The sequence below is a fragment of the Canis aureus genome, chromosome 10 (assembly GCF_053574225.1).
Source record: "Canis aureus isolate CA01 chromosome 10, VMU_Caureus_v.1.0, whole genome shotgun sequence".
NCBI lineage: Eukaryota > Metazoa > Chordata > Mammalia > Carnivora > Canidae > Canis > Canis aureus.
Genome location: NC_135620.1, coordinates 60,021,237 through 60,046,976, shown reverse-complemented (window position 1 = coordinate 60,046,976; position 25,740 = coordinate 60,021,237). Strand labels below are relative to the sequence as shown.

The window sequence follows — 25,740 nt, the reverse complement described above, 5'->3', positions numbered from 1 at the left end:
GGCAGAGGGAGAAGCAGGCTCCATGCACCGGGAGCCCGATGTGGGACTCGATCCCGGGTCTCCGGGATCGCGCCCTGGGCCAAAGGCAGGCGCCCAACCGCTGTGCCACCCAGGGATCCCTGAGCTAGAATTTAAGTATAAGTTCTATCTGACTTCAAAGTCCAGATTCTTATTGTTGAAAAAATATTGACTTGCAAAAAAAATTTATGTCTGGCTATTCAGAAAGGCACAAAGTTGAATTTGTAGGTAACTGGATTAAAATCCTGGGAGGCTGAGTGACCCTGTTCTTCATTTTGCGGGAGAGTAGATGGTACTGAGTGGTCACTACGCAATTCACTGGTCCACTGTTTGCATATGCTGGCTGCCTGCCTGTGTCACAGAGTCTGGGCCTTTTATCAAGCTTTCCAGGATATGGTCAGCCTGGCACTCTTCATTCCTATGGGATGAAGCAACCCAAGGAGTAGGGGAATAGGAGACAGAAAGTTAGAGCTATCCAGTTTCTTTCATACCTACCAGTATTTTGAAGATTTCTTTTTTCAAAAAAAAAGATTCATTTATTTATTTTAGAGAGAGAGAATATGAGCATGGGCAGGGGGAGAGGTAAAGGGAGAGAAAATCCTTCAAGCCAACTCCCTGCTGAGCGCAGAGCCCAAAGTTGCTCATCCCACTACCCTGAGATCATGACCTGAGCCAAAATCAAGAGTCAGATGTCCAACCAACTGAACCAGTCAGGCACCCAGAATTTTGAAGATTTCTAGTCACTAAATAACCCATTCATTTTAACGATACTTCCCGAGAGAAAATATTTTATGGCCTAATCTAAGTCACCAATATTATTGTTTAAAACCATCTACTTTAAAAAAATTAATAAAACCATCTACTTTGCTTTAGGACAACCGTGTATGTTAAAAAATATGCAGTTTCAGGAGGGAAGACCATAGAATATCACAGCTAGAAGAGATCCCTCCTTCACTGCATAGATAATGAGTCAAAGGTCGTGCGATGCGTTAGGGTCACAGATCTGTGTTTAAGTCCTTGCTACTTACTTATGGTGTGACCTTGAGCCAGAGAGAGGATCAACTCCTTCCTCTCCAAAACAATGCCTACCTGGCTGATGTAGTGGGGACTTTTATGTGAAGTGCCCAGAAAACGTCCTGTAAGGAGTAAGGGGTCAATAAATGGTACTTCCCTCCCTTAGGCAATATGCTCTAGCCATTCAGCATAAAACTAGGCCCAGAACCTTATTTTCTGATTCTCATAAGTGGGGTTTGTGTGTTTGTGTACATATGCACGTGTATCACAGGAGCATTGGTAATGTTTGTTTCCATGAAGTAGCATGGTTTAGTCATCTTGTAATTAGGGTAGGCTTTATAGTTTTCAAAGCACTCACTTAGAGGATATTGCTCACTCAGAACAACAACACGGAAAAGCGGTACAGGAGTGTTTGTTACTAGGCCCACTTTGCGCATGAGGGATGGGAGGCTAAGAGGGCATGGTTTCCTTCAGGCCCATAACTAGCCCACCACCCAGATCTTGTGCCTCCCTATCTGTACCTCTTTCCACTGGTGCACAATGCCTTCCCACCTAAAGGCCAAACAGTTTCACTAAAGAGATAAAGAATAGTGAAAAAAAATACACGCTGGAGGTCATAAATGACATAAGTAACCAACAACCCTGATTAGATAGTGAGGGAAAAAATGGACTTTGACATGATTAAGCAAAAGGCAAAGAGAACACTGACAAGGCAGTAAACAACTCACTAGGAGGGAATATGGGACAATGGGGTCTAGTGGTCACTGCTGACCACAGTGTAACTCTTTCCTGTCAGATAACTACTGGTCACTCTGATCCTGAGAGTCTTCAGCCCCATTCTTTTTTACTCCACCTCTGCAGCTTCCTAGCTGCACATCTACGTTTCCTCAAACAAGGCAAACCTCATTCTTGATCACATTCAGGCCTTAGTTGTCTCTAGTCTCAAGGGAGTGGTATTTCTAAGCCCTAGAATCTAGATAACCTTAAATTTTCCCTCCCTGCATACATAGGTCTTATAGTCTGATGTGCTGAATCAGATGGTATGGAGCATGACTTAGCTGTGTAGTGGTCTGGAATATCTAGACTTTTCTTTCATGGAGTCTTCTTCATTGGACACTGCAATAACAAATCACTACCAACCACCAACACCATCTCTTGGTACTTTTATATGCATTCTCCTATTTGGTTTGATTTGATTTGATTCTGACCTCAACTGTCTCTTCCCACTTCTTAGGTTAGAAGTTTCTTGACAACAGGCCGGTCTTATTCACTGTGTACTGTCTACAGAAGTGTACTGTCTGTGAAATGCCTCTGTAGCTAACAAAATACCTTATACATACAACCTCAGTGAAAATTTTGTGACCCATGCTGAAATAACACTAGCTCTGACTCTGAGACCAAAATAATGACTGCTGGTTTCAGAGTCCTGAAACCATCCCAATCACCACGGCAGATTGCAAGACAGTAAGGAAACATCCACACCACAGATTAGAAAATAGATTTTAAAATGCCATATGGACCCTACCATGGATCTTTCTTGCATCATGTAGATGTGGCCCCTTTTTATGAAAGTTCTTCCTCTATAATATTACTAACCCTATATTCTGTGATACAGGAGATTTCCTAGCATTTACAAGCTTGTTTGTGAACTCAAACCTCATAGTGCTCATGAATACATTTAACTCATGGCCCCTCATATTCAAATCAGAAATATCTAGAACAGGGTGGGGAGTGGAGAATAAACGTGGCAGTTGTTGGAGATATTGACAGTAATTCTTGTTAATGACTTCATCTTATTTCTGTCTATGAAGAGTCTGTGATCGGAGGCCTCTAAACCAGAATTATGCATTCAGATCAAGTCATTTAATAAAAATTTAGTCTGTGCTTAACCCCTAGCTACATGTCATTTCATTTATGCTTCATAATCAGTTTTGGATAGAGGCATTACTAGCCCATTTTACCAATGGCAAAACTGAGGATCAAAGAGATTGGAGGATTCCCATGTTTCATAGCTCCCAAGTCCCCTGATCTTTCCACATATCATGATATCTGGGTTTTGAACATTTTACTAAGTTAAGAGACTTAAAAACAACAACCTTGCAAGTAGTCTATGTTGCTCAGGCATTGCTGTTTCTCTAAGCTCCAGTAAGCCTTCTGTTTCTTTCCTGAACTTTGAGTTTCAGTTGCACATCAAACCCTGGAGGTGGCCAAATGCTGATGCCACGGGAGCATCAGCAGGTGGCACCACTCAGGGGTGAACATGTTCATGCTCCTCTGACGTGCCAGACCAGGTTGCTGTTCACGTGAAATGACGCCCAGCAAGAGCAGGGCCACCCAGGTCTGCCGACGCAAGGCATTCTTCCCTGATGAATGCAGGTTTAATGTCCAAGGTTATAAACTGCTGAGAGGGGGAGTGAGAAAGGGCTAATCTATGCAGTCTGGTTGCCAAAAGGCAAGCAGGAGGAGAAAGAGTCCCCGGATACCTGTCCTGTGACTGTAGGCAAGTTACTTGCCCTCTCTGAACGAGTTTCCCTATCCAGAAAATAGGTGTAGTACACTTTTCTTCACAGGGGTGTTGAGATAGCAGATCACATATAAAAAGAACCAGATGCATCATAACATCTCAAAAATAGCTATTATTGTGGTTATTGCTGTCATTGTTATAACAAGAATAATCAGTGCTGGTAGCATAAGTAAAATTATTTCTACTATGCATCTCTTAGCAGGTGGCACAAATTAGTCACAATTCTGACGCTCCAGCCCTAATCCTCAACAGCGTCACTGCCCTGCTGTCCATTCTGTCGTCACTATCCACCTTTTCTTCCCCCATTCTCCTTTGACAAAAATCAAATCTGATGAAACTCACATATCCCCAGAACAGCTCATCTTGGTCTGCTGAATCAAGCAAGCAACAGGGGCTTGCGGGAGCACCAGGTGGAGATGGGGAAACCATAAAGTGTGACTTCAGGTGGCATGTGGAGTCAAGAATGCTGATAACCTTTACCTGGCTTGGCCCTTTGCTCTCCTTAGAATAAGCCTTGGCCAAAATTTCCATAACCAAACGAGCCTCACTTTTGTGTTTCAAACATTTCCATTTCCTTTAATAATCATATTCAATGTCTAATGCTCTCCCACTTTTAGAAGCTGACTGAACCTAAACTCTATTAAGACAACTTAGTTCTTTGCTTCTTTTTCCTTCATTTCATTGGCAGTTTACTTATTAGAGTGTCACAGCCTATACCATCGAGCACTTTGGTTTTTAGGGGTTTTCCCCCTCCCATTTTATGAGTTCCAAAGAAATATATTCCTGAGAATTTTATGCTTTCCTGTGATCATGATCATTCCATTATTTTTATATTTCCTCATAACTTTTATTTGCCCTCAGGAAGAAAATTTTATTTGCCTTCTCTTGAATTAGATTTTGGTTTAATGCCCAAGAAAAAAATCCTGCAAAATGAGCCCACATCCAGACAGTGCCATATCTAAGGAAGCTGAGGGAGGGCTTACACCAATCACTTTGAGTTTTATTCTAGTTTCTACCAAGATTAAAAACAAATGCATAAAGGGTGAGAGAGAATGAGAATGGAGTCAATACAGTATATTCTTGCATTAAAAACATCAGGGGGCCCAACTTGGTTTGGGGGGAAGAAAAAGGATCTCAGATGCCTACTGTGTGCAGGCATTCTACAAACTCATTTAATACTCTTGTGAAGTTGAGATCCCAGTTTCCAGAGGAGGATATTAAAGCTCAGAGAAATAAAAGAAAGAAAAAAAAAAAAAAAAAAGCAAAAAACCTTGACCAAAGTCAGGTGGTTAGTAAGTGCCAGAGCTAAGGTGACATTCTTCCCAATTTCTGCAGGTGGCTCTAGAGCTCTGTCATTTATTAGCTTTGTGACTTAGAGGAATCCCCTAATCCTCTGTGCCATTTCCTCACCTGAAAAATGAACCATCTGGATTAAGAACTACAGGGTCTGTAGATATCCCTGTAGCTTTAACATTCTGTGAGCTCAGTGAGTGTGTGAGCACGATCAGGATTGGCTGTTTATGAGCCAATCGGGCTTTGGAAAAACACCTCCCTATCAGGCCAAGGTGGGAAGGTTAAAAAAAAAAAACAAAAACCAACAAACAAACTTTGACAGAAGGTCTATAAAAACTGTGTGCTCCCAAAGGTTCGTCCTATTTGGCAGCTGCTGCCTCATCCACACCTTCACCTAAGAGGAGTCTCCTCTCCCTAACTGTAAGTAAAAGAACTTCCTTCATCTACCTGGACTGCACCTGGGAGTGAGAGGTTAATGATGGCACTATGCACATAGAGGATGAAGTCTGCTTTAATTTTCAGGAGAAACTTGATAGTGGCCGAAAATGGGATGTTGTGCTGAAATGATCATTTTTCTCCCTAAGTATAAATGCTCATCCACACCTTTGCTGACACTTTGAGTGGAGGCAAAATGTTCAAGACATTTGCTAGTTCTCAAGGTTACCTGTATGAAGGCTCTTCTGTCTTCGGCCTGGGAGAAACAACTTGAATACACTTATTTGGTTAGGTTCTAATCATTTCTTGAGATTCCCGCTCATTTCTGCTCTCCCCAAAACAACTGCTTATTGTAGTGATTTATTTACAGACCTATCATCTTACATCACTTTCTTTATTTTCTCCCTACAACCACTAGTGCTGGCACTGAAGTTTCTTTGTCACAGGAATGAACTCCGGGTATGTGTTGCCCTTGCCTTCCGCCACTGCTCAAATGAGAACATGGAACAGCCTTGAAATCGCCACACAGCACCACCGTCACTTGCTTATGAATTGTCAGACTTTCACTTGTTTGATCCTTCCTATAACATTTCCTACTTTGAAGGTCCTACAGCTTAAGTTATTTGGGATCAAAAGCTGCTGATGTACTTTGGGACATTTGCTCTACTATCTCAAAAATAGACATGTTGTAAGAATATGTTATCTTTTATATTTTTAAGATTTTATTTATTCATTCATGAGAGACATAGAGAGAGAGAGGCAGAGAGAGACACAGGCAGAGGGAGAAGCAGGCTCCATGCAGGGAACCTGATGTGAGACACAGACAGAGGGAGAAGCAGGCTCCATGCAGGGAATCTGATGTGGGACTTGATCCCAGGTCTCCAGGATCCCACCCTGGGCTGAAGGTGGCGCTAAACCACTGAGCCACTGGGGCTGCCCTATGTTACCTTTTAAAATAAACTTCTCTCTAGTTACCTAGGGCTCCATTGGCCAACTGGGATCCAGCAGGGGCTCGAGCTCAGCTGCCATTTGGCCATGGCACATTTGGGGACCACCCAGGCCTAGCTAGAGCCTGAGGTTTTGAATGCAGTGTAATTGTTGTAAACGTAGAAGTGCCTTTGACTTAGGTGTCTGTTTAAAATAAATGGCAACATTCAGCTGTCTTTTTGAGTTACCCCATGTGTGTTCAAAGGCACCAGGCCGTCATTAAGGCATTTCACTGCACTTGTCACTGTGACATTGGGGTGGGTGATGAAGCCGTGGGCTTCTTCACACATCTGTATATAAAAATCTTGCTCACCGTGCCTGGAGATCATAGGCTTTCAATGACTGAACCCCTCATAAACCCCTCATGTCCTCTTGAAAACCCATCTGCCTTACACATTGGAGAAGTGAATGGACTCTCTACTTCTTCATATTTCTCCAGGAGTTAAATATTCATATTTTACAAATCGTTATCTTTTCACAGAACCTCTTGAAGGAAGGTAGAAAGAAACATACTACAGATTTCATGTGCTATTTTGCTGAAAAAGATCAGAAAAAGGATTCCAAGTCATAAACCAGTAGGATGTGGTTTATAATCCTAGAGCGTCACAATTTAGAAGGGGAATCAGACACATTCTTTCTGAACCTCAGTTTCCCTGTCTTTAAAGTTGGCAGTGTTAATATAGATATCCTTGAGGTCATTTGCAGCTCTGTTTTTCAGTAATTACCTTCTATTCTCGTATTTTCATACTCACAACCTCCTCCCAGATTTGTATATGTGTCACCTGTTAATATATTATGTGTAATAAAAATGTCATATATAAACCTATTCATTGAGAAATCAAACATTACAAAAAAATTATAAAGTAAAATGTGAGAGTCATTCCATCCCACAGGTAACCCCAGGGTGGTTATTCTCCTTACCTAGATCCACAAACAGTATGTGTTATACTATTTTTTTTTCAATTAAGAAAGAGTGGTATTATATATTACATATGTCTCTGAAATTTGCTTTTTCTCCTTTTTTTACTTAATAATATAATGTGAACAACTTCCCATCATACTTAAAAAACAGATTGGCTTGAGACTTCAGTGAGCAGAGGTTAGGAGCACAGAAATCATTCTCTATGGTTACCCACTCCCAGCTGGCCGTCTGTCTCCTGGGGACGAACATTGGTCTGTGACCCTGTTTTATGATTAACAGAGGGGCAACATTTCTGCTGATGTAGAATAGACCTTTAGTCCCTCTGTAGAAGTTTAACTTCCCAGAAACAGTACTGGTTCCATTTGACCTTTTCTCTGTTTTTTTCTGGTTGAGTCAGCACACTTAGACTGAAAAAATAGCTTGGTAGTAAACAGAAACATGGACTCTCAGGTAATTATTTTTAAAAAAAAATTTTAAAGAGAGAAATAGTAATGCCCAACATTTTCATAATGCATTATAAAACACCTTCATTTTATCATGCAGTTAACTCAACAGATATATTTTGAGTAACAATGATGAGTAAGGTGCTCACAGGTCCCAATAGATCCACTTAGCAATGAGACAACCAGAGCAGATATTCACACCACTTATCCCACAGTAAACTAAGACTCAGAGAAATTACTGACTTGCCCTGTGGTGAGAAGGAAGCAGAGCTAATCCTTGAACCCTGGTCTGTCTGATCTGATAGTAAAACCTACGTGAATGTGTAAGATGTTCGTCAATTGATGAGGTCCGTAGTGTATGGATGAGGAGCTGCAGCCTACAGATTTTGGGTACTCTGGGGGTGTCATCAACAAATACTCTGGGGATGTTATCAAGAGTTGCCTTAGGGTCACCCACAGGCCAATTCCTTTCACCAGGCTCACTCTTTCCTTGCAAGAGGGGAGTACTGTCCCTCATCCCAACTTTGTACCTTATTAGTTAAATGTCCTTGCACAAACAATTCAACTCCCTCATGTTCTTTCCTTATCTATTGTTATGGTAGCAGTGGGGGAAGCCCAGCTGCCTTTTGAGATTATAATAAGGAATGAATTTTATGATACAGGTAAAGCAATTAGCAGAGGAATTAGCATTAATGGTAACTTGCTATTATTGGGCTATGTTTTCCTTTTGTTTCATTAAGGAAACATCTTTGTTTCTTAGTTGTGAATTCCTTTATGCAATTACTTAAACTGAGAGAGAAAAGTTGCATTTTGGACTCTGAATGTCACCAACTTCAGGTTGGCTTTTATCTGCATAAAGATCTAGTGGCCAGGGAACCCTAGGTGGCTCAGCGGTTTAGCTCCTGCCCTTGGCCCAGGGCATGATCCTGGAGACCTGGGATAGAGTCCCATGTCAGGCTTCCTGCATGGAGCCTGCTTCTCCCTCTGCCTGTGTCTCTGCCTCTGTGTGTGTGTGTGTGTGTGTGTGTGTGTCATGAATAAATAAATAAAATCTTTAAAAAAAAAAAGATTTAGTGGCCAGGTTTACAGCTAGTAATCCCTGACTACAATGCTAGGAACTAATATATAAACAAGAGGAAACTCTACCTTCAGGTGGCTAAAGGGGAGGGGCCTTGGAAGAATATCTTTTCTAGAGATCATGGCCCACTAGTCTGTCCTGTCCCCAGTGACAGCACTGTGGTTGCACTCTTTTGGGTTAAGATGAGAACCCTTGTTGATGTGAGAGTGGCATCAGTGATATCAGTGATACCTTCTCATGAACTAGTTCAGTAGTCATCCACTTCTATATCAAGCCTGCCTTGAAGGGATGAGGAAATGTGAAGAAATTGATTTACCATGGAGGGCAGGACTGGGTGGCGAGCTCTGCCTCCACCTAACTGAGACCTTGGACAAATCAATTAACTTCTTTGAGTCTTAGCTTGCTTGTCCATTAATTAATGAAGATACTAGTTGCCCTGGTCACCTCATTGCTGAGTGGACCAAATGAGAACTGAGGTGTCCCTAGGCTTATAGAAAGTAGAAAGTAGTCATAGGATACCTACCCTATGGATGAGTATATGAAAGGAAGGAGACCAGGGAAAGGAGGAGGTCATAGAATTAGATAGGAAGCCACTCGAGATAATCTTTACTACCAACTTTTTTTCTAAGATAGTCCAACACATGCAAAATTACTCTTTCTAGCATCCAACATGAAAGTCCTATGAGCTTGCATTTTCAAGACTAGCCCAAAGTGGCAGCCAAGCAGGGACAATGATCCCCTTCAGAGGACCACTGCTGAGGAGGTTGCTTGGATAGGGGATCTTCACACCAGAGCTTCTCCTTGCTAGAGCAGTGAAGCTGAGAATTACTGGGGCAGGGATCACCTTTGACATCCCTAGAGTCCATGGGACTTCTAGCCCGGAGGCACTTAGGGAAAATCTTCCCCATCTATCCCAAATGCTGTCATAGGTCATTGAATATAAGAAAAAAGAGCCTTACACACCATAATATCTATGTCCCAGAACTGAAAGGAGGTTAACTGCAAGGCCAAATGGCAGTTTCTCCTCTCAAGTTTGCTACCCAGAGAATAATACAGGCTATCAGAACAAAATGGGAGATGGCCATAGAGGCTAAAAGTCTCACTGTCCTGGCCTCAAGTCATTCAGAGCACCCAAAGCCACCAGAAATCCACAGAGAAATAGTCAGTTACTGCAGGGCTGTCTATTTATCAGATTGGAGTGGGTCACCAATTAGCTGGTTCAGTCTCAGGATCAGTGAATCCAAAGGTCTCCTGGAAGACATTCTATTTTAGGATGACCAGGGAATTTGGCATCCCACCTTCATCTACTACGGCTAATTGCAACTACTTAAGCTAAAGGGGGAAAACCCCAGACCTCATTTGTTCCTACAGTTATGGAAGTGGGCCAAAGTATAAGAGGGGCCTAGAGGGTTTGTTTGTACACCTTGGCTGTGTTGGTCATGAATCTGGCTGAGCCACCTGCAGTTTTCTTCAGGACACTCCTGCACTCTTTTCCAGACCTGTCACCATGGCCCACCAATTTCCAGCCCTCACCTCAGAAAAGAAGAAGGAGCTCGCAGAAATTGCCCAGCGCATTGTTGCCAATGGGAAGGGGATCCTGGCTGCAGATGAGTCTGTAGGTGAGTGCAAGTAACGTCATACAACAAGCGTATACTTATTTCTACAACTTAGCAAAGGAAAACAACAATTATATTTTCTTTCCTTTCAGAGGAGTAAAGTTATGCAGGAGTGGGAGCAGAAGACCCAGTAAGCATAGACATTTTGAGTCCTGTAGTTCTGGTAGACAGATTTCTGAAAAACCAAGGGAAAAGCTCAAGCCCTCCATTTTAAGGCCCCTCACCAGGGATCATTCGAATCTAGACTGTAGCAAGGCCAAGAACTCGTAACCAGTATGAGATCAGATACATAGATCTCTGCTGCTAATGAGAAGTCAGTGTAAAGTCAACTAAGGAAGGGCAGGGGAGGGCAGGGAAGCACCTACATCTGGAACAGGGAAGGATTCGTGGCTGAAAGAAGCCCAGCATGGCACAAGGGAGGGTTGTGGCAGGCCAGTATGCACCCCCCCCCCCCATAAAATGATGGAAGCCAGAGAAGTCAGGAGCCTATCCCATCCTTCCTTCTCTGTACATCTAGTCAGATTGAGGGCTGGACCTGGCTCGGGAAGCCTGAGGGCCTTACATACATACTTGGATCCAATGGTGGCTTCCACCCTGACCCTGACATGTCCAGTCCATACAGTTCCTGTCCAGTATCCTGTCCAGTATCCTGGCAGCAGCCAAGGTCTTTCCCCTGGGAGCCAAAAAACGAGACAGGAGTTCTAAATTTCTGAATTAAAAAAGAGTCTTGCCATCCATCCTGCAGAGGGTCACTAGAGTGGAGGAGGCCAGCAATCAAGCCCTGCCTTATCACTAAGCTGTCTTTGGCCCGCCCACCTTAGGCACCATGGGAAACCGCCTGCAGAGGATCAAGGTGGAGAACACTGAGGAGAACCGCCGGCAGTTCCGAGAAATCCTCTTCACCGTGGACAACTCCATCAACCAGAGCATCGGGGGTGTGATCCTTTTCCATGAGACCCTCTACCAGAAGGACAGCCAGGGAAAGCTGTTCAGGAACATCCTCAAGGAGAAGGGGATCGTGGTGGGAATCAAGGTGAATACTTCCATTCTAGGAATGGAACAGTCACCCGGCAGGGCCAACACTCTGAACACCCTCATCACCTAGTTGCTGTTCACTCTCCTTTCCATCATCATCCTCCCCCTGAGGACCAAATCCTCTTCTAGATTTTTCTGTCCGTGTCTTCTTTCAATCAAGTTTTCTACAAGGTACTTAGTCTCCAGCTGTCTCCATTTCCTCATTTCTAAAATGGGAATAGCAGTGCCTACATCATAAGTCTCTTGTAAGGACTAAGTTTTTAAAACAGTTCCTACCACATAATTATTACTTAGTCTAAGATCGCTATTATTATTAAAGCACTTACTGTTCAATTGTAACTCAGTCTTCCAGAACTTCATGAACTTGTCAGGAGTGAAAACTAGCATCTGTTGAGTGCTTCCAAGCGCTCATTTAGTCCTCCTTGTAATCTCTGGAGGTCAATTCAGTTCCTATCTGTATTTTAGAAATAAGGGGAGAAAACTGAACTACAAGGCATAGCATAACTTGCCCACAGCAAGGCAAAGCCAGAGCCAGTTCAAACCCAGCCTGGCCTCCTGTCGGGCTGATGACCTCAGGCTCTGCTATGCCAAGAGTAGGGGCTGCATCTTTATTCTTTTGATTTCCCAGGATAGTGTAGTGCCCCGTATGTGCAGGTACTCACTAAATGTCTCTTGAACAAATAATGTAATAGAAGCTGCATCCCAGGTACTGTCAGATTACTTTTCACTTCTCAAGCTCCAGGCCTGTGCTTTCCATATGTTCCATCCTCTTAGTGTTAACACTTTTATATTGTTCCTTCCAGGTAATTCCCCTTCCACTCTGGATTGAATTATGTGTGTCCTCACCCTCACCCCACTCCCCACCCCGACTAATACACCTTCCTTTTTTTTTTTTTAATACACCTTCCTAATTCAACTCCTTAACATGTGAAAGATGGGAAATGGTAGTAGGGGTGGGGGAGCTCTGCTTTTGTTTTCCTGGGACCCTTGACCCCTGCTGATCACTTGTTAATTATTTATATTCACAGTTAGACCAGGGAGGTGCTCCCCTTGCAGGAACCAACAAAGAAACCACCATTCAAGGTAAGGATATCACCTGCTGTTAGGAGTCATGCTACTATATGCTAGAAATGAAGACAAGCAAAGAGGTGAGCAAGGGAAAACAAAATAAGAATTTCACCCTGGTTTTAGAGCCACACACACCTGCTTTTCAATCCTAGCTCCTCTCTACAATAACTGTGTAACTTTAGGCTACTCATGTAAATGTTCTGAGTCAGTTAAAGCAGGATGACAATATCTACTTTGCAGAATAGTTGTGGGGATTAAATTAAACAACGTATATAAAGTGCTTACCACAGTGCTTTGCACAGAGAAGATACCTTGTACCCCAGAGTATAATTTATAGAGAAAAATCTGGCAACAGAAGAGAGGAAAGATCCCAAGCTTGGGGATCATACCCACCAGGGTTAGACTCCTGGTTCTATCATTTACTAATTAGACAATTTTACAAGGTACTTCACTGCCCAAGGGGGACAAGTCTGAACCACAGCATTAGGTTAAGTTAAGCAGAATTTGAATCTCAGCTCTGTCACTCATTAGCTTTGCAAACTTGGTAAAGTCACTTACCCTCTTGAAGCCTCCTGTTTTCACATCTGCATAATGAATATAATATTAACTAGTAGAATTGTTACGATAATGAAATGAGATAAGGTGTGCAAAATGCCTAGAATCCTGCCCAGATCATAGTAAATACTAAATAAATATTAGTCCCCTCTATTCTTCTTATGAAGTATAAAGCCCCAGGTTAAGCTCAGTATTGGGATTAATGTTTACCTGCCTGGATGTATTCAGTCCTTAAGCTCTGCTGACTGAAAGGCAAGGCAAGGAAGGAGTCCTTCACTTTATCAATGTCCCCATGGATCAGGAACACGGGTGCAAAGAAGCCTCTTTCTTTTTTGTGACTTGCAGGGCTCGATGGCCTTTCTGAGCGCTGTGCTCAGTACAAGAAAGACGGTGCTGACTTTGGGAAATGGCGTGCTGTGCTGAGGATTGACAACCAATGTCCATCCCAACTTGCCATCCAGGAAAACGCCAATGCCCTGGCCCGCTACGCCAGCATCTGTCAGCAGGTGCACTGCCTTTCCCCTTAGACTAAAAACAGTAGGAAAGAGCTTTCTTCAGAGACCCTCTTTCTAATTTTACTATCAGTACATGAGCCTTATCTCACTACTATATCCTGGTGGCATTTTCTATCACTCTTGTAGCCAAGCATGGTAAGGAAAGATTTGGTCCCACCAGTCAGCTATGAGCCCAAAAGGCCAATGCTATCGATGGCTCCCCTCAGCCAAAGTTTTATAAGCTGAGTCTTAAGAGTGGTCCAGCCAGGGCACTTGCTTACCTCTACTCCATCACATCTAAAACATGATCCCTTTAGATCCCTATCTCGAGAGTGATAGCTCTGATTTAGCCCCAATCCAAATAATATCTTGGAAGATGGTGACCTGACACTAGTTTCCAACATATGTTAAAGTGTCTCTGGGATCCCAGTCAAGTCTGATTTGCTTATGTGGGTGTTATTTTGAGGTTACCTGAGTTGTGGGCACCTGAAGATTCCCAATTAGAACTATAAACAGTGCTTAATTCCTTAATTAACCCATACAAGGGGCATCTTTCTTAGTGATTTAAGTTTGACTGCCCTAAGTTTGCCCAGGAGAACTTTTGTTTTTTAACCTCACTGTTATTTTTTGGCTAAGCTACAAATACTCACTAGAGATCCCATTAAATTTCCTTGCACTGTCTTTAAGTCAGCACATGGCATTTCTCCATAAGGGCTTCATTTTATACCAATTGCAACTGTCAAATATCTTCTTAAAGAAAGGATCACAGTGAGCAGAGCTGCACTTTATCTCCTCCTTCTTCCTTTTTAGAATGGGCTGGTACCCATTGTAGAGCCAGAGGTCATTCCAGATGGAGACCATGACTTGGAACACTGCCAGTATGTTACTGAGAAAGTAAGTCTTGAATATAAGGGTCTCAATTCCAGTTGAAATGTCTTATTTTTAAGTAATAGCTGTAACTTAACATATATCAGTTGTTATATATGAAATATTCTTCAGTTGGAATCATGATGTAGCACTGAGAAGGTAAGGGGGTACTTAACAAAACGTACATTTTTGGCACAGTGGTATTCTCCATACGGAAAAAAGCACAGTATTTGCAGTACCTAGAGTTGTATTTGACAATCCATAATCTCAGCTGTGGGACTGTGGGTAAATCCTGTGTTCTTTTGGGATCAGTTACATTATATGTAAACAAAGAAATTTTTAAAGAAGGTGAGAGTCACATGACAAAATATCATTAGAAGGTACTCTGTTCGTATTGGCAATGTAACCTGATTTCACTTTCTCCACTTGGACTGAGATGAGGTCTGGAAGTGCTTCCGTCTCTAAAATGTATGTTTTTATGACTCCTTAGCTTCTGTGGGGTTGGAAAATGGAGGCCAATTTAGATGTCCCCAACGAGCTAAATCAAAGCAGACTCAACTGACCAAAGGGAATGATAGGAAGGAAAGAGTGGAGGGGATCTAGAAAGCAGAGCCATGCCATTAGTCCATGCAGTGAGCAGTTAGAGTAGAAGAAGGGGGGATAGGCCAGATTGGTTGTGCTCAATGATTGTGGCTTGAGGTTGGCTGAGCATTGCCCTAATGAGGACCAGGGGCTGGTTAGGAAACTTTGGCCAAGCCACATACGAGGATTCTTTGGTCTTGCATCCCTGCAACATAAAAGTGCCAAAGTCAGCTGACTGTCAGGCTGGTTCTGGGTTTTACCCTTTGAACCTCTTGTCCCTCAGGTCCTAGCTGCTGTCTATAAGGCCCTGAATGACCATCACGTTTACCTGGAGGGCACGCTGCTGAAACCCAACATGGTGACTGCTGGACATGCCTGCACCAAAAAGTATACTCCAGAGCAAGTGGCTATGGCCACTGTCACAGCTCTCCACCGTACTGTTCCTGCAGCTGTTCCTGGTAAGGCTTCCCTTCTTCTCTGACTTGAGGTCTTAGCCCTTATCTTGGGAAGGAGTTCCACCAGCATTTGTGTTTGCTCAGGAGTCTTGTATCCAGGAAACAGAGCCATGTATTTCACAAGTGGCCAGCACTTCCCCTCATATTCCTTAACACCACATAGCCTGAGTCTCCCAAATTCACATCATCCACTGATTTCCTCAATACTTCACCATCCTCCTTATTTATTAAAGCTCTTCTTGCCTCATCCCAGCTAGCTTTGGCAAAAGCAAACTAATTTTTCCAACCCAGTTCCATGCAAATCAAGTAGAGAAAGGATTGAGGCATTACATTTCTTATAGGCTCATGGTTTGTTTTCTCAAGCTGGGTATAGAAGCTGGAAATAGTAGATTGGAATTGGCTTCTCTCCTTGCAGGCATCTGCTTTTTGTCTGGTGGCATGAGTGAAGAGGATGCTACTCTCAACCTCAATGCTATCAACCTTTGCCCTCTACCAAAGCCCTGGAAACTAAGTTTCTCCTATGGACGGGCTCTGCAGGCCAGTGCACTGGCTGCCTGGGGTGGCAAGGCTGCCAACAAGAAGGCAACCCAGGAGGCCTTCATGAAACGGGCCCTGGTAAGATGCTACTTCTTCTTCTTTTATTTTTTTAATTTTTTATTTTTTAGATTTTATTTATTTATTTTAGAGAGAGAGAGAGCATGAGAGCAAGCAGGGAGGGGGCAGAGGAAGAGAGAGAGAATCTCAAGCCAACTCTCTTGCCCAGCACAGAGCTCAGTGTGGGGCTGGATCTCACAACCCTGAAATCATTATCTGAGCTGAAATCAAGAGTTGGACACTCACCCAACTGAGCCACCCAGGTGCCCCAAGATGCTACTACTTCTTATATACTTGATCAAGTGGATACTAGGAGCCTTGCTCTCTTACGGAAAATCGTTGCTTTCTCCAGGCCATGATGTTATCGTCTACTAGATATTTGAAAAGGAGGCATTTGAGTTCAGTAGGAAAGATGGGGGTTAGGGAGAGTTATGAATCATCCACACTGGGAGCATAGTTGATGACAGTAGATAATCAGTAACAGTAGACAATCTCCACAGAGACACTTGAGAGAGAAGATAAGAGGGCCAAGGACTGAACCAGGGCACTTTTCATTTTAGGAAGATGGAGAAGAAAGCCAGTAAGACAAGCAGCAGTAATAAGATAGGATGTGCCAAGGATCCTGGGAACAAATAGAAGCAAGTTTCAAGGGGGTCAGGAATAGCACACTATAGAGAGATTCAGAACAGAGGCTGAGCAAAAGCTGAGATTGGCATTTGGGAGCCTGTCAGGGACCCTCAACACCACAGTTTCAATAGAGAGGAAAGGAAAGGTGCTCATTCGAGAAGATTATCAGGAAAAGGCCCAGAAAGGGTACCAGGAGAAATGAAGACAAAAAAAGGATTTTATTCAATCAGTAACCATTTGTTTTTGAATGAATACCTACTGTGAGCCAAGGACTGGAGTGAACAAAGAGGACACAGATACTGGCTTCAGGGAGCTTAGAGTTTAGCCAAATAGGAGAGAGCTGGGCACATTTCAATGTAAAGCAAAAGGAGCCAGAGGAGAGATTAAAGATGAGGACAGTGGAGATAACTGAGAGGACAAGAAAATGGAAGAAACAGGAATGTGTGAGACTTATTAAATGCAGGTGGCAGAGGTGGTCTCAGAAAGGAGGGAAGAGACAGGAAAGAAAAAGATGGGTTTGGAATCGGGTCTGTAGAGGTGAAGGGATGTAGTGGTTGATGACAGTCGAGAGTGGCTATTGAGGGGGATAAGGGAACCGATATTTCAGTTTTAACAGCAGGGAGGTGTTGGGACGGCTGCTGAAGTAGTCTGTGAGGAGACTCACCAACAGGATGGCGACGCATCAGGCAAGGTGCTGCTGAAATGAGAGTGAGTTTGCAGTGCATTAACTTAGATCCTGAATTCTCCTAATATCTCTCTTAATCCCGCAGGAAGATCTAGAGCAATCTAAATGGGAAATAGCAGGATAAATTTTAATAGGGAGACAGAAGAGTACTGAATTTGAGCAATAGCCATAGTCTACTTGGTGATCACAGAGGAGGCTGGGAGAGGAATGAAGTGTAGCCAGAAGTTTGGTGATGAGGCACTAAAGGGAAGGCAGACCCCAGAGAAGCTTAGAAGATGTCTCAGGGGCATAAAAGAGGTGTGAAATTTTAGAGGTAGTGCTTTACTTTGTTAGGATGGAGAGTTGGGTGTGGCTGCGCTGGTGCGTGGCTGATGAAGCAGGGAGATTTGGCTACTATGATGGAGGGATTGTGAAGGTAATGGTAGCGAAGGGCCATCCACACTAAAGAAGGGAAGCTGAGCTCATTTAGGATGGTGGTCCTCAAGCTCGAGTATGCATCCAAATCACCTGGATGGCAAGTGAAAACACAGACTGCTGGACCCCCTCAACTGAGTTTCTTTTTTTTTTTTTTTTTAATTTTTTTTTTTATTTATTTATGATAGTCACAGAGAGAGAGAGAGAGAGAGAGAGGCAGAGACACAGGCAGAGGGAGAAGCAGGCTCCATGCACTGGGAGCCCGACGTGGGATTCGATCCCAGGTCTCCAGGATCGCGCCCTGGGCCAAAGGCAGGCGCCAAACCACTGCGCCACCCAGGGATCCCTCAACTGAGTTTCTGATTGAGAAGGTCTGGGGTCAAACCAGAGGATTTCCATTTCCAAGAAGTGCTTAGGTCCATGCAACATGCCTTAAAAATCACTGTAGATGTAGAAATAAGTCCCGGAGACAGCAAGATAACAGCAACAGGGACTTGAAGACATGGTACTGTTGAGTGGTGCCCAAATATGATTGTTGCAGATTTTGTAATTATGGACTCCCCTTTAATTGGATTTTACACAAGGAATCAAATGATAGCACAAAAGTATTCTTATGGGCAAATACAGAAATTTTTTAAAAAGAATTTTTAAAATCTGCTGTGTTATACCTCTGGCTGCACCTTGCCTGATCCTTTGGTATAACATCTGGTCCATTTCCTAGCAAACTGCTTCCACAGCCATTCCAAGCTTCTCCACTGTTCAGTTTGAAATACCCATTCCCTTAACACTATATCAGTGAGGTTTCTTAACTTCAGTTTCTAATACTGTTGCTGCAATGTTGTTGGTACTACAAAGAAACTTTCTTTTTTTTTAATATTTATTTATTTATTTATTTATTTATTTATTTATTTATTTATTTATTTATTTATGAGAGACACAGAGAGAGGCAGGGACACAGGCAGAAGGAGAAGCAGGCTCCACACAAAGAGCCTGATGTGGGAGTCGAACGCGGGAATCCAGGATCACACCCTGAGCTGAAGGCAGGGGTTCAACTGCTGAGCCACTCAGGCATCCCACAAAGAAACTTTGTCAGTAATGTACACTAACTTCAGCTTGCCTGAGATAATGCTCAGAAAACTGGGATAAAAAAGGAGATAGTGTATTCTAGAAGGCAAGGAATGCTATTAGCACCAATATTTAGCAAAATCACTGTAAGGAGAAAGAAATCCAGATGCAGGTGAAGCTGGTTTTAAATGAAAGAGGGTCAAATACAGGGTTGCATTTGCTCTAACCTCACATCCTCTCTCCTGCTTGTTTTTTAGGCTAACTGCCAGGCAGCCAAAGGACAGTATGTTCACTCGGGCTCTTCTGGTGCTGCTTCCACTCAGTCCCTCTTCACCGCCTGCTACACCTATTAGAGCCCCAGGCCCACCAGCCTGCCTCCAGCTCCTCTAGGTGCCTTGATCGAAGGGCTGAAAGAGAACAACTTTTCTACTGACCCTGGAAATGAGACAAGATCAGACTGGGACTGTTGGAAACACAATACCTGTTAAATTGTTAGACACAGCGAAAAAAATCCGTTCTTGAAACCTAAGGCGCGAATATTGCAGATCTGATGAAATGTCATGCAATTTCCTTGTGACAGCTTCAGCTTCCCAGGCCCCAAGAGTATCCACCTAAGAAAAGAATAGACTTGAAAATAAAACCAGCTTGCCATTCGAATAACAACCACCAGATATAACACCTCAGAAGCTGAGTGTGGAAAAGTGTGTCTTATTCAACAATCTTAGCAGTGGTAGGTTATGAAGGAGGCAACTGCAACCAACAAAGAAATAAAATGTTCTAGAAGCCTTCAGCTGGTATCAGGTTTCACTTTCTGTTCTTGCTTCCAAAGGGTTCAGTATATTTTAATACCTTTGATTCCACTAGACATGACTGACAGTAATGGTCAGGGTTCTCAACTTGGGCTCGTCATTGGAATAATCTGCCAAAAATGTGAAAACTCAGATGCTCAGGCCACACTCCAGCCTAATTAAATCAGAAACTTTGGATGTGGGATCCTCTAAGTATCAGGGTTTCTTAACAGCTTCTTTGGTGATTCCAAAGTATTGCCAAGTTTGAGAACTACCATGCTAAATTCAAGCCTGAGGATATTTTAAAATGAAAGCCCTTCATAATATGAAGCAAACTAAAATGTAAAATGATTTCAAGCAACATGCAGCATGTAATGGGAGAATCACTGTGGCTTTGATGCCTGCAGCATTCCTTTTGAAGTGGCCCAGATTTGGTGACACACTACACTCCCTCTGCACATCTATGCACACTGTTTCATTTTGCAGTAAATACTGTTTACATAATTATACTTTATGGGCTTTCCATTTTCAGAATTGATCTACAGAAAAAGCATTAAAGACAACCATAGGTACAAAAGAGAATTCAAACATTATAATTTTGTACAATATAAAAATGATGATTTTGGTGAAAAACTAATGATTTATCTGACAGAAGCTAGGAAATGAAAGGAGGAGAAATGGAAAGAAATGAAGGGAACATTAATTCACTGAGCAGGGAGTCAGGATACTACTTAAAATTGATGGATTAAGAAATAATGCTAAAAAAAAGAAATGGCGCTTTAAGTCTATTAAAGGAATTGGGTATAAATCATTAAAATATTCACACATATAGTTAAATATAGAAGAAAGTAGTAAACTAAATTCCTTGTCTTGAAGAGTGAAAAGATAAATGACATTGCTTAGAGTAGATAAATTAATAACTAGAGGCATACACGTAGCATTTAGAGAAATAAAGACAGAATTAGTCCAAAGGGACTTTGTCTGAGGAGAGAGACCTGGGAGTGCAGCATAGGGAATATTTTTACATTTAGGATGATAAAACTATGCCTGGAGCAGTTAAACCACTTGCTGACAGTCACACTTATAGGGGTTTAGGGGCTTAGAGCCGAGATTAGAATTCAGGTCTCTTTCTCCTATAATGGACACATGGCCAGGGAGGAAGGTAGGGAAAAGGCAATAGGCAGAATTCAAAATCTCTGCCACCAGTGTTGTAGGTCTTCTACTACACTTCCTTTTTTTTTTTTTTAATTATTTATTAGTGTGTGTGTGTGTGTGTGTGAGAGAGAGAGAGAGAGAGAGAGAGAGAGAGAGTTGGGGGAGGAGTAGAGAGAGAGAGGGACAAGCCAACTCTGCACTGAGCACAGAGCCCAATGTGGGGCTCACAACCCTGAGATCCATGACCTGAGCCCAAAAAGAGATGCTCAACTGACTGGGGCACTGAGGCACCTCAGTCTTCTACATTTCTTATTGCGTTCATTCACTCATTCATTCATTCATTCACTCAGCAAATAGTTGAGCTCCTCCCATGTGTGAAGTTGTCCTAAAGCTGGTAATACCTGGTGTGACAAAACTCTTCTGCCAGAAAATTTTTATCTAGAGCTTATGCAGCATCACTGATCCTATGTTGTAAAGAAACCTCCTAGATTCTCACTTATAGGTTTAGTGAGAATCTATAATCAAGGCCAAGTTATTTATTTTGATCCAGACTGAATTACATTTCACTGGGGATGAGGATTATATAATACACTTTCCTAGCTATCATCTGATATATTTTCCCAACTAAGGCACTATAGTTGTCTTTGAAATCTCAACCCCAGTACTTTACTCCATTCAGGATAATATGAAGACAAGTGTTATGAGACTATAGATTTTAATTTCTATTAATTGTATGATCACTGAGTGAATATATTAGCAGCTTCCTATCTTTTGGTACACCGTCAGATTTATTCTAGTAGTTATGGAACACCGACTAAAAATAAAATTTGGTACTAGGCACTAAAGGTAATTAAAAGAAGTTTCAGCTTTAGGATAGGTATGACATTTGCATACCACACAATGAAGCTTTAGTAGTTAAGCAAGAAACACAGATGCCATTGACTGGGGGTTGGGAAGGGGGAGGAGATAGCATTTAGGGTGGGCATCAAAGGAAGGCAAAAGGCAAGGAAATCTTAGAACTTCCTTTGTGTAAGAAAATTTACTGGAAGAGGATGATACCTTGAAGGTATAAGTATCAAAAGCCAAGGTCACAACAAATTATTAAATGCTGGAAGGAATAAAAAGAGGAATTTGGTTTTGCTCTGAAGAGTAAGGAACAGAGAAAGGAGGGAAAGGTCGGGGAAATGAGCAAGGATAAAGGAAGAAATGAGAAACGACGGGGAAAGACAGCAGGCAGGGAGAAGCCACAGTCATATGGATTGGGGGAGGTGACTAAAGCACTTTTTAGACGGGAGAAATATCAAGCAGTCTAAAGACATTTGTCTGCTTGAGAGGAAGAGCTGAGTTTCACACATGGGTTTACATCATGCTATTCAAAAACAAGGTACTGAGATGATTCATAATGATTCATAATGTGAATTAGTTTAGCCGAAGCTGAAGCCAACTGCAACAATGAGAATATAAGCCTCTAGAACCTTGCAGAAATCTTGGAGCAGGCTTTAGGCATGCAGGTATGGGACTTCAAGTCCATCTGATTTAGCTCTCCTGGGGTAAAAGCCTCCAGTTGACATCCACATTTTGTTGCAGCAATAGCAGAGGAACCCGGGGTCCAGGGCACTAAGGCAATTGTTCAAGGTCACGTCACCAATAGGTGAGACTTGCAAAGTCCTCTTGGGAGGGAGTAGGTGGGGTGGTGAAAAGCAGCGGTTCTGGAATCAGACTCTAAGTTCAAATGCTGGCTCTGCCACCTAGTAGCCATGTGCAGTTCTTCATCTCCAAAATAAAAAAAAGTACAGCATTGCAAATTACTGAGAGATTAAATGAGTCAATACGTCTCAATGACAGATTCACATCCCTTATCACAATTTTCACAATCCTGAATTCCAAAAGTTTTCTGAAAACCGAAAGGAGAAGTTTTCTCCTAAGTTTGCAGCAAATTATTTGGTGGCAAAACCTGACTTGAGGCTGTCATCTTTATTCTACTTGATGGAATGTGAAGATAATGTGTCTGATTTTAGGTGCTGACTCAGACCTTCCAGAGAGTTACACAATATATAGCATAAGCTCTATATTAATCTCTAAAATCTGAAAATTTGATTTCTAAAACACATACACTCTCAACCTATCAGATAAAGAATTGTGGACCATCTTTAAACAGTATCTATTTCACATGTAGGGTAAAAAATGAATTACCTATGCTTAATAGAGCCCAGAGATGTCAGGGTTCATGTGGTGGCTACCAATTCCCTAAGCCCATATTCTAGAGAGGACTAATGAAGAGACAGGAATAATGGCAAAGCTCAACACAGCCAGTCATAGCTCTTTTTTCATAACCCAAATAAATATGTTTTTCTGGCTGTAACACAGCTTGTCCTAAGCCGCCTTTTTTTTTTTTTTTTTAAGATTTTATTTATTTATTTAGGAGAGACAGAGAGAGAGAGAGAGAGAGAGAGAGAGAGAGAGAGGAAGCAGGCTTTCTGCAGGGAGCCTGATGTAGGACTCAATCCCAGGACCCCGGGATCATACGCTGAGCCGAAGGCACTCAACCACTGAGCCACCCAAGCATCCCTGTTCTAAGCCTTCTGAAATGGTCACTCAATGCTGGGTATCAATCTCTGTAAACACTTATAAAATCAGTCAACAATGGGCAGCCCGGGTGGCTCAGTGGTTTAGCGCTGCCTTCAGCCCAGGGCATGATCCTGGAGACCCGGGATCGAGTCCCACGTCGGGCTCCCTGTATGGAGCCTGCTTCTCCCTCTGCCTGTGTCTCTGCTTCTCTCTCTCTCTCTCCCCCTCTATCATAAATAAAATCTTGAAAATAAAAGAAAATAAAACGTAAAAATTTTTAAATTTTAAAAATAAATAAAAACCAAAAATCTTTTAAAAAATCAGTCAACAAGTATTCATTTAGCACCTACCGTATACTCGGTTATGTAAAGATACTACATGGTCCTGACCACTGAGATGAGGAAGGCAAGGATACAGTTAGGAAACAAAATGGTAGATAATAATGTGCTAAATTACAGTGATATAGGCGAGGTACTGAGATTAAAGGGGCTTTATAAAGACAGTGGGATGAAATACAGTCTTTGCTACTTATATGATCTTGGATCTCGAGCCTCGGTTTCCTTATCTGTAAAATCGGGTTGCTATGAGGTTAGAAATATTTTATGTGGAGTGCTGGATACGTAAGTTGTGAATAAATATCATGGTTTTTTTCCGTTAGTTGACTCTTAGAGAATGGTAGGGTCACTTGAATGGGTGTGAAGAGGAATTAACAGTATATTGACTAGAGTACACATTGTATATATATTGAGGACACCGTTGGAAATTCGATTAGAACGGTTAAGCCAAGTGGAGTGGCACAGTGAAGGGGAAGAGACGATTGGGCAGGGATACTATGGAAAGTCTTGCCTTGAAGTAATGAGAAGCGGGATGTCTGGGTGGCTTAGCGTTGGGCATCTGCCTTCGGATCAGAGCATGATCCTGGGATCTGGGATCAAGTCCCACATTGGGCTCCATTCGGGGAGCCTGTTTCTCCCTCTATGTGTCTGCCTCTCTCTGTGTGTGTCTCTCATGAATAAATAAATCTTTTAAAAAAAGAAGTAATGAGAAATAGGAACCTGTAAATTTTTGAGCAGGAAATAATGTGATAAAAGAATAGTACTGAAAATTATTTTTTTGGAAGGTAGAGGACAGGGAGCATTGGGAAGCTGGGAGGCAACTAAATGCGTAGAATAGCAAATCCAGTATAGGGCCTGGACTCTTGGTGGTGGTGGATGAGTAGAAATGAGATCTTTACACTGGAGAAGACAACAAAAAGCTCTCATGTAATGTTGCTATTTACCATCCTAATAAAAAGTCTCTGTTGTATTGCAACTCAACAGGCAAGCACTGGGACAAATAATTCAGACTTCTTCTACATCTACTTCTCAAAAAGAGGCTACATACATGCACAGTCTCGGCCCTTTGAGTATGGCAGCAGCACAGTAAAATACAAAGCAGCTTCTAAACAGAGGACTAATTCTTCTGGCAGTTCAGAGCAACCAGGACTAGGCTGTAGTCCAAGGTCTCAGATGTCAGAGAAACCTATCCTGCCCTCTTAAAAAATTCAAGTCAAACATCTTGTTGCGACCACTTCCAACTTTTCCTTGTCCTGCCCTGGTTTTCCCTGGGCATTTTATAGGCTAAAGAAGTCAGAATATACTTCTCAGTCCCAGGGACTCAATGACTGTCATGTGATGTGGTTTACCCTTAGCCATTAAACATGAGAAGTATGTTCTTGAGAACATGGCTACTGGAAAGGAAGTAGCACAGGTAGAGATATGCTCTTTTATTTATGCAAAATGTATCAAGACAGCATTTTGGGATGTTAGGTGATTTTCTCCCATTCTTTACACTGTGGAGTACGTATGACTTACTATTCACTTCTCAAAGTTCCCTTGAGGATAAAGGACTATGCAACTATGCAACTGATATAGTATTAACATAGTACCTTTTTTAGATTTTATTTTTTATTCATGAGAGACAGAGACAGAGAGAGGCAGAGACATCGGCAGAGGGAGAAGCAAGGCCCCTTGCAAGGCGCTCAATGCGGGACTCTATTCCAGACCCCGGGGTCATGTCTTGAGCCGAAGGCAGACGCTCAACCTGAGCCACCCAGGCGTCCCACCTGACAGGTACTTAAAAATACTTGTCAGTTGAACTTGTACTAGTTGTGCAGTAAAGTAAATGTACCTATCCTTCTATTTTCCATGAATTAGGTTATAGAGATGGCCTTAATTAAAAAAAAATCAATCAACCTACCCCCACCAAATACCCAAGGCCACAGAACACATTTGAAGTAGAGCAGGAAGGTGAAAAGTATTAAATACTGATTAGGAACAGTACTTTAAAAACATGATTGGAGTATTTAAACTAGATTTTTTAAAACGTTGAAATTTATTCTACAAATATGCTCAACTGGGTATATTTTGCATGCCCTAGATTTGCTGATGACATCCTCCTTTAAGAAGACAGATGAAAA

At 42.3% G+C, this 25,740-nt stretch overlaps 1 protein-coding gene across 1 annotated transcript; it reads left to right on the top strand.

The window, feature by feature from the left end:
* Positions 1-5,113: 5,113 nt before the first annotated feature.
* ALDOB (aldolase, fructose-bisphosphate B) lies at positions 5,114-19,561 on the top strand. Its single transcript, XM_077912738.1, has 9 exons — positions 5,114-5,269; positions 10,212-10,333; positions 11,152-11,363; positions 12,394-12,448; positions 13,334-13,494; positions 14,293-14,376; positions 15,215-15,389; positions 15,802-16,001; positions 19,029-19,561. Exons 2-9 carry the CDS (start codon positions 10,222-10,224, stop codon positions 19,122-19,124), a joined length of 1,095 nt encoding a protein of 364 aa, XP_077768864.1. The 5' UTR covers positions 5,114-5,269; positions 10,212-10,221; the 3' UTR covers positions 19,125-19,561.
* The last annotated feature ends 6,179 nt before the right edge of the window (positions 19,562-25,740 follow it).